This window comes from Talpa occidentalis, unplaced genomic scaffold (genome assembly GCF_014898055.3).
Source record: "Talpa occidentalis isolate TD23 unplaced genomic scaffold, MPIMG_talOcc4v2.1 talOcc4.14, whole genome shotgun sequence".
NCBI classification, from domain to species: domain Eukaryota; kingdom Metazoa; phylum Chordata; class Mammalia; order Eulipotyphla; family Talpidae; genus Talpa; species Talpa occidentalis.
In genome coordinates, this window is record NW_023601433.1 from 44,235,824 (window position 1) to 44,244,926 (window position 9,103).

The 9,103-nt window shown below is 41.5% G+C and overlaps 1 protein-coding gene across 1 annotated transcript in view; it reads right to left on the reverse strand.

Moving 5' to 3' along the window:
* NTPCR (nucleoside-triphosphatase, cancer-related) overlaps window positions 1-7,767 on the reverse strand; it is a 29,492-nt gene extending 21,725 nt beyond the window's left edge. Inside the window, exons 1-3 of the mRNA XM_037510413.1 lie at window positions 7,636-7,767; window positions 3,078-3,240; window positions 2,572-2,668 (exon numbers count right to left, since the gene is read on the reverse strand). Coding sequence (XP_037366310.1) covers window positions 2,572-2,668; window positions 3,078-3,240; window positions 7,636-7,669 — 294 coding nt within the window. The 5' untranslated portion in view covers window positions 7,670-7,767. The remainder of the gene's footprint in view (window positions 1-2,571; window positions 2,669-3,077; window positions 3,241-7,635) is intronic.
* Between the last annotated feature and the right edge of the window lie 1,336 nt (window positions 7,768-9,103).

Sequence of the window (9,103 nt, forward strand, 5' to 3'; positions counted from 1 at the left end):
CATGGGCCAAAGGGTAGAGTGGTCCTGGCATGTGTGAGGAATTTGTTTGAGCTAGTATGGCTGAAGAATGGTAAGATGAGGTCAGAGTTGAGCATGGCCAGACAGGGCCTCCCAGGTCATAGGAAAGATCTTGAACTTTATTGTTGGTGCAACAGAACCCCCTGGAAGGCTTAAAATTGTGTCATAAAAGAGGTCTGTACCATTCAATTTTCATGCAAGTAAATCATAGTAGTAAGTCTCCAATAAATTAAGTGAAACTCATATTCCTTAATATAGTCCACAAAAACTTGGCATCACCATCTCACCTAGTTATCTACATTTTCTTTTTCACTTGTTACATCGCCTTACCTCCCAAGGCCCTGGGGTTTCAGTGAGCTGTTCCTGCCATCTCTCCCTATTCTCTCTCAATATACATATACATATCTTCCCCAGCGTATATACATATGTACACACACACACACACACACACACAGAGTATTCTCTATTTGAAATGATCCTGCTTTCTCATCTTTTCATTTCAGTTTAAAAGTGTTACCTCCTTAGAACTCTATTCTGTCACCTGATCTCAAGTCAGTTCCTCCTGCCTTTCTCTTAGAGATCCCTGCTATTTTCCTTCACAGAATTTATGACACTATACATTTATTTGTTCAGTGTTTACATTTACCACTAAACTGAGATTTAGAGAGGGAAAACATGTCTGTTTTATTCTTGACTGTATACGTAGGATTCAATAAATATTTGATGAATCAATGCAAAAAAACAAAACAAATAATAATCAACAAAGCCAAAAGTTGGTTCTTTAGAAAAGATCAACTAAATTGATCAAAGCTTTCAGTTAGAATGGCTAAACAAAATAGAAAACTTCAATAGCTAAAATATGACATTAAAAAAGGAAAATATTATAGAACTTAAGCATAAAAAGGAATATAGGGAGATAGATGAACAACTGTAAGCCAACAAATTACTAAAAGATACAAATTACCACAAGTGACTCAACAAAAAATAATTAAGTTGGTAGACCTATAATAAGAAATCAAATTAAATTTGTAATTAAAAAGCTTCTATGAACAAAAGCCCAGGTCATACTTTGTCTGGCTTTACTGGTGAATTCTAATCAAATATTCAAAGAAAAATTAATATGAACCCTTCACAAAACTCTTCTAAAAATTAGAGAAGAAACACTTTCTTATTCTATGAGGGTGAGACAGGAAGGGTCCCAGGACAGATCTCAAGGAAAAAAAATGTTACCGTTCCCACGGCTGGTAAACAGGAGGTTAAAAACCTGATGACTCTGGGCCAGGAAACTGGCTGCCAGAAATTCCCTTGGCCCATTGTTTTTACTACTTATTCTCCCAGCCTGGGCATCCTGAGATATCTTACCACTGAGCTGGGGCTGATGGGTGCCCACAGTTAGCCACAATAAATGAACTTTAGCCAAGTCCAATCTCCTTGCTTCTCTACCAACGAAGATTAAATTCCTCTGTACTCAAACCTCAATCCTAACACCTATCTAGACCTCTACCCCTGCCACCTCGGAGAGGCTCCCATGCCCAGAGAGGTCTCCTCAGAGCTCTCTTTTCTTGCTCTTCACTAACCAAAAAACGCTGGCTCCTTGCCTGCCCTCAGAGCCTGTGGAGTCCTCTTTTCAAGACCCTTTTCCCAGTTTGGAAATGGTACTTCTCAGCTCATCCCTCCAACTCCCAGTGGGTAGCTCAGCAAACAGTAGCTGGTTTGCTTCTAGTTTATCTGCCTGTGATGTGGGGGAGGTTGGGATAGGGCTGAGAGATCCTGGGCCTTTTCTGTTGTCTGGTGACAAGAGCAAATTGGCAAAGGTTTCATAAGAACTCCATATCCATTATGAATACTGATGCAAAAATCCTCAACAAAATACTAGCAAACTGAATCCAGCAATATATAAAAAGGACTATACACTATGACCAAGAAAGCAAGATTGGTTTAATATCCAAATATCAATGAGTATAATGCATGATATTAATACAATAATATACTATACTAGAAAAAATTGACTGTACATTTTAAATGGGTGAATTGTATGGTATATGAATTAAAGTTTAATAAAGCTGCTTTCAAAAAAATAACAAATTTACCTTACCTATATTTGACAGTGCAGAAATTCTTTCATTTCTCCATGGACTTACACTGCTATCTACAGTAATAGAATCTATTAAGTGCTTACCATTATGTTCATATAATGACCTTTTTTTCTGTTTCTAAATGTTTACCTGTTGTGCTATGAAAATACGGTTAAGATATCAACAAAAATAAGAGAGAGGAAAGGTATCTTTGGGAACCTTGGTAACCAGGCATTTGAACTCTAAATAAAATATATATATGTGCTGAATTTATATGACAAGCAATTTACTCTTAATTCAGAGAGATAGCAAATTATGTTGCATATCCATATTGACTCAATCACATGAAGACTTGTAAAAACTGTAAAATGCAAAACTGGTGTCTCCCTAGGAGAAAAGCCACTCTGCTCCTAGGGTGGGCAATTCTCACATTGCACTAAGAACAGATAGGTTCAAGAAGCAGAAACCATACACTCACATTCTTTAAGACCGGAAGTGCCAACTGCTCGAAGGAAGTGAGATCCACTGCATATTGCCCAACTCGGTATTCACATTTTCCAGGCAGAGGCTCTGACCTGAATGAAAAGCAAGCATGTTCTTGTTGAAAGATTCCTGCACTGATTTCTGGTTCTTTGCAGCTCCACCGAGCCTCTGACTACCCACATATGCTAAATCATCCTTTAAAATCACCTACACAAAAAGTGGAGGCGAGCAAAGCACATCCGGGGAGTTTATGTACGACCAATCTTTGAAAAATGGTGTGAGAAAAGAGCTACAAATTACAAAGCAAGAAGAGCTTATGGCTTAATAAAATGAATTTTATGGTGAAATGTATTTTTATACTTTGTTTTTCATATGATGGTTTCAACCTCTTCTGTCTCTGAGAAATTAGTAATGGTTCAAGATTTTTCAAGAGAGAAGAATCGATTGGCTTCACCCTGTGCCCAAGGAGAATAAGACACTGTAAAAATGAAGTGTAAGTACCCAACTCTAGACAGAGGGCCCCGCATTCCAGATAACGTGACAACATCAAATCCTATTCTTCTCCCCGCCTGTCTGACTTCTTCTGTATAAAATCCATCAACAGGCAGACCAGAGGACTTCAGAACTTCACTGGCTTTTTGGATTAATGTTGTTTTTCCAACTCCTAAACAAACAAACAAACAAACAACATTAAGAACCATTCCCTTGCTAGAGCACACAAGGCACTCAGCATTCACTGATTCCAAGAACAACATGGTGGACAGAGAAATGTAATGCAAATGGATTTTAGGACTACATTTGAATTTTGATTGCTCCAGGTGTTAAAAAATTTAATTTTAAGTACAAGCAAGTGCAATAAAATGAATGGTATCTTAAAGTTGATTTTTAAATTCTGAAACATTATTCCTTTTGTCAGGTACACAATCTCAGAACCAACTGGGTAGTTTTCTGATGATAGTCTCAAATGCAATTTGGATCCTAAAGGAAGACAAAATAGAAGTTTTTGTCCTAGGTTTACTCTCCTCCTTGGCTGGCCAAACTTTTCCACCTCAGATATAAAACTTGTCATGCTTGGGTTGAAGGATGGCCAGGCACTTTAAACTTGACTTTCAACCTTCAGATATTCCTTACCTATATTTGACAGTGCAGAAATTCCTTCATTCCTCCATGGACTTACTGCTATCTCGGGAAAATGTGTCTCTTATGTACACTAAATACCACTAGAAATGGCATTATCTAACTTTTTCACAAGGTCAATCTCATCAGATGGTAATCCCTAAACCTTCCTCTGGCTTGTCTCCAACCCCTTCCTCACCTCTGTCACCTCATGCTGCCCACTTGTGACCCCAACCTTTCCTCTTAGCCTGGCCTGAACTCTTAGGTGGGCCCCTATTTTATAGATGAGGAAAATGGGTAAAGAGATGAGGTAACTTACATAAGTTCACACAACTAGCAAGAGCCATACATTTTTACAGAGGCCTCTCTCTGTCACCATGACTTTGTTTATGTGGCCATTGTTCTCATGTACATCTAAGTCAGTGGCATCATGATTACCCAAAAATGGAAAAGGAAGGCAAACTTCAAGCAGGTCTGCCATAGAAGCAGAGAAGCTATAAATCATAATATTTCTATGGCTGCCCACACAGAATCGCTGGGATTCCCCACAAATCCTTTTACGCTTCCTTGAAGTAAGATCTGTTATTCTTATTTAACATATTTCTCCTCCAAACTTAACAATAACAAACAATGGCATCTGGCCTTTTAGAACATAAACAGCAACCCAAGAGGACCCCATCTACATCTCACTGTGGCTAATAAGAGAACTGTGGAGGGTTCTGATGCCAGCTCTGATCCTCTGTAACTGCTGCTTTAGGAAAGTCACTGACGTATCTGTTTAATACAGCAAGAGACATTAGTGGATATGTAAGATAGTACTTTTCTGAAGGGCAATTTCAATGTGCCTTCCTCAGCACAGCAACTTTATGGCCAGGAATTCATCCTTAATAAAAAAAAAAAATCCGACAACAGTACAAAGATATATGAAATAGCATGCTCCCCTCAGCAGTTTTTATAATAGCAAAACACTGAAAGCAATCTAAATGCTGACCAGTAAGGGAATGTTCAATTATGATACCATGTATATAATGACACATAAATACACAGGAATACCATGCAGTCATTAAAAATACTGCTTAGCTATCTTTATTACTATGGAAAACAGACAACAACATGTAAAACTACCAGGTTAAGAATCAGCAGATACAGACAGTATTATTCTATTATGATGTTTTAAAGTGAAGTGTGTACATGTTTATAATAGAAAATGTCCAAAAGAATACAGAAATGTTTATAGCACTTATTTCTATATGTTGGCATTCTATATGACTGTTACTTTCTTCTTCAAAACATCCTTTATTTTTTTGGAGGGGGTCTTATAGTGAGTGAGTATTACTCTTAATGTAGCGAAAAACAAAGTTAATTACATTTTGAAAAGGAGAAAATGAAGCAGCTGTAATAAAAGAGAATAAGTGGCTCCTGCATGTTAGGTAGAAGGTAATAAAACAAGAGGAAGCCTTTCACTCAAGTCCCCTTTTTCCTCTTTGGCTCTAGTAATCTTCACACAGCTAACTTTTTTTTTTAATCTCTTCCAATTAAGCTGCAACCTTAGTGCTACAATGGCTAAGAAGTGCTGGGGCCTTCCTGGTGGCACAGGGGTTAAAGACACAGCGCTATCAACCTATCCCTAGCCACTGCATCACTAGAGTTCTGCCGACCAGGGAGTAACCTCCATGGAGCAGCAGACCTCTCCTGTCTAGCCTGCTGATCCCCTCAGCAGTGTATTTCAGTAGATTCTCCTGTTCTGCTCCCCAATCTCTCTAGTAAATCCTCTCACTCCCCCATACCTCTGGTCTACACACCAGTTCTTGAATGCATAAATGAATAAATCTCTTAAAAAAGTGACTTGTGCTGAAGGAGACCCCAAAATGATAGCTCTGCACCACATACAGACAAGCTCCAAAATTTTTTTAGTTTCGGTTTCCCATAAACCTGACCCTAAGATAAATATTCAAGTATGGGTAGTTTAATCTGGAAAGTTTAATCTGTAAGACAGGCTGGTAGGAGGTAACTACCTTGGAAAGTAGGAGTTTAATAATACTGGGGCCTCCAAGGAGTTCTGGACATGTAGCTCAGAGTTTGACACTTAGAGGGGTGAGGAAACAGAGCTTATTCACTAACTTCCATCTATCACAAGTTAAAGGCTGCTCTTGGCAGGATGGAAATTCCCTGGTCCTTCAGACCTGCCACACAGAGTGGGCCTTAGTCCTGCAGATCAGCAAACTGAGTGGGTTCCAGCGCCCAGAGAAAGCCCTCCAAAATGGGTCACAAGCTGGATGGTGGAAGTCAGGAAAAATGCTAAGGGCTAAGGAGACATGGATGGTGCACTGACAGTACAGACAATAAAAGGAAATGTCTTTGAGAAAGTGCAGTAACTCCTACATTACTCTCAAAACATGAAGTTTGGGATGGAGTTGGGGATAAGCAAATATAAAACAAAAACGTAATACCCCAAAGGTGGGGGTGGGGGGCTATGCATAAAAGAAAAAAATCATAGATGACTACCTGGTTCTTCTGTGATTAGTTTTTACATAGTCATAATACTATAAAAACTGACTATTGAGCTAATGAAATGTATATTAAAGCTGCATTAAGAAGATGGGAAAGTAGAGGTGGGTGTGTTTGAGGACAGGTTTAACAGAGCAACACTGCAGAATTATTTGCATCTTTTCATCTACCTGGACATAAAACATTTATTAAGAAGAAAACAGAATGAAGAACCTGTGCTGGCCTGACCAGCCTCTGTCCCCACCCATCTCCAGGACTAAGGAGGTACAGTCACAAGAACAGGTCACCACTGTTATGAAACACATAGATGTCCTGGGGTCAGCCTGCTGAGAAAACTGAATTCCAAGTTTCAAATAAAGGACTGCCAAATCAACCTTCAGAAGACAATATTTCTTTGCAATATGAGGGAGTGCCTTGGGATATTAAAAATTTCTCAAACCACCCTGCCCTCACCACTCCCCCATTGTCTGGTAAAAACAATACTCTAAGTCTGCAATATCACATGTAACCTTTGCTACTTAAGGCTAAACATAATCATTAATATAAAGTGGAAAGGAATTCTGGGCTCAGGGTAACAATTTTGACCTGTGAACTCACAGCTAACTTGAAAATGAGACCTGTGTTGCAAAGGAACTGAAGAATCCCATCTTTCTTCTTTAGCTCCTGTGATGCTGCCACCACATTCCCACCTCTCTACTCAGGCCTGATACATGTGCAGCACCTGGTTTGAAAAGCATCTCCACCTCTAGCCTCTGGTTAAACTGAACATTATCCCATACCATAGGTAAGAACTCCACAGCACAGAGATTTAAGGGGTTTGGCCAAGGGCAATCAGTAGGCCTGATACCTACAAACTCTGGGTTTAAGAGAGGGGTACTGTAGATACTAAGATTTCTTGACTTGCAGCCTCATCCATGGAGGGTGTTCAGAAAGTGAGTGACCTTGGATTGGGAGGGGAGGGGGAGCTTAAATCTTTAGTTTCAGTGTCTATCAACTGAAATTCCGCACTTACTTTCATTATAAACATAGACCACGATCCACAGGACAGCGTGTGACTATCAGTAGAAACTAGACACCTCCATACTAACCACAGTGGTGCCAGATAGCATGAGCTCTCTTTTTGCATACATCACAACTTCAAAACTACACCGGTTACTGCAGCCACTGGACCCCGCTATTTCATACCTTAATGAAGAACATCACCACATCACAAGTTTGGTTGCCTTCAATTCCAATCCTGTCTATCCTAAATACTTAAAATCACGTTTTCTAAGAAATACATGCTTCAGACTACCTAGCCTGAAATTTAAACGCAGAACTCTGGAGGCGGACACAGAGTCCCAAGTGCTGCTCCCCGAAATCTCGGGGCTGCCCCGACTCCGCACATCCCCCAACCTCGGCGGTCCCGGAGGCCCACACTCGGGGAAGGGGTTACCTGGGGGCCCGGTCAGAAACACGTGCCGGGCCATAAGGCTGGGATGGAGTGGGGATCGCCGCCTGAGTCAGGGGTCACGGATGCAACCTGGGATAGGGGTTCGCGGCGCAGGTCCCGCCCCCCCGCGCTGCCAGCCCTACCCCTCCCGGAAGCACCGCCCCCGCCGCGCATGCGCCTCCGCTCTCCGCGCAGTCGCCGCACCTGCGCCTTCGGCTGCGTCTTGGGTTTGCGCATGCGCCTTCAGCTCCCGGAGTTAACGTGCTGCAGGCTCGCTCGTGTGCAGGTGCCGGCAGCCAGGTGGTGGCCCAGTGCCCTCTCGGTCCTTGTATTTAAGTCTCTGTGCCGGACTTTCGTGGAGTGTTTACAAGGAAACGTGTGTGACAAAGCCTATTCTGCTCTACGTGAACGCACTCGCCCCATTTCTGCCCTTGGGTTGCAGACTTGAGAGCTGACATTACCCCCTGCGGCCGGAACCGCACTTATGGAAATTTGGGTTCTGGAAGCTTTCCTTAAAGAAGGAAGCTTTGGTGCAGATTCGGACTGTTTACCTGGTGTTGGCGATCATGTGGTTATTCTGCAGAGTAGAATTACCTGATGAAACCTACCTGATGTCTGGGCTCCACTTGCAGAAAGTTGGACATTGGCTTTGGTCTTGGGCAACTCTTGAGCCTCTGGATTTTTTTTTTTAAATGCCCCAGCAATTTCTAAAGTTCACTGGACTTGGGACTCTGCTTAGGCCGACTTGCCATCCTCAGCATACATATGAAGGCCAAGTTTCCCTTCTTTCCTCAGTACCAGCAAGACCCAGCCAAAGGCGCTCCAGGTGCCAAAAATTGAGTGACTTTCCCCGTCACTTAACCACTCGAACAGTTTCAGTCAGCGAAATGAAGTGTCTATGGCCTTGGGCCAGATATACCTGTAAACTCTTTCAGTCTAACATGTGTACAGTTTGACATGTGATCAATCATTCTCCATCCTGGCTGAGAAAGCAATTTCAGTGAGTGCTCAACTTAATTGGTCTGTGCCCACGCAGGACCCGCAGGGCTCCCCCTTCGCCTGTGATACAACCAGTCACATGGTCTTAGTTTGTGACTGCTTTAAAAGGAATCATCCTTGGGAAAAAAAAAAGTCAGATTTGCACAATGTAGCTGTAAACCGTTGATTCTGCTGCATTTGTAACGCTGCATCGCTGGTAATGTATGGCTTTCCACCCAGATTTATCTTTCACCTTCTTTCAAATTGGAATCAAGAACAGCTGATGTACCTCAGTATTGCCCCACCCCACCCCACCCTTCCCGCCCAGCAACAACACACACTTTTCCCCTCATGGGAGTAACTTACAAAAGAAAGGAATGGTACATAGTCCTATGCGTACACTTGTTTCTCTCAAAAACATTTATTTTTTGAGGCTAATTATATAATATTTTCTATCACTGAAAATAATTTTATATTTGCAGGGCTCACCAGA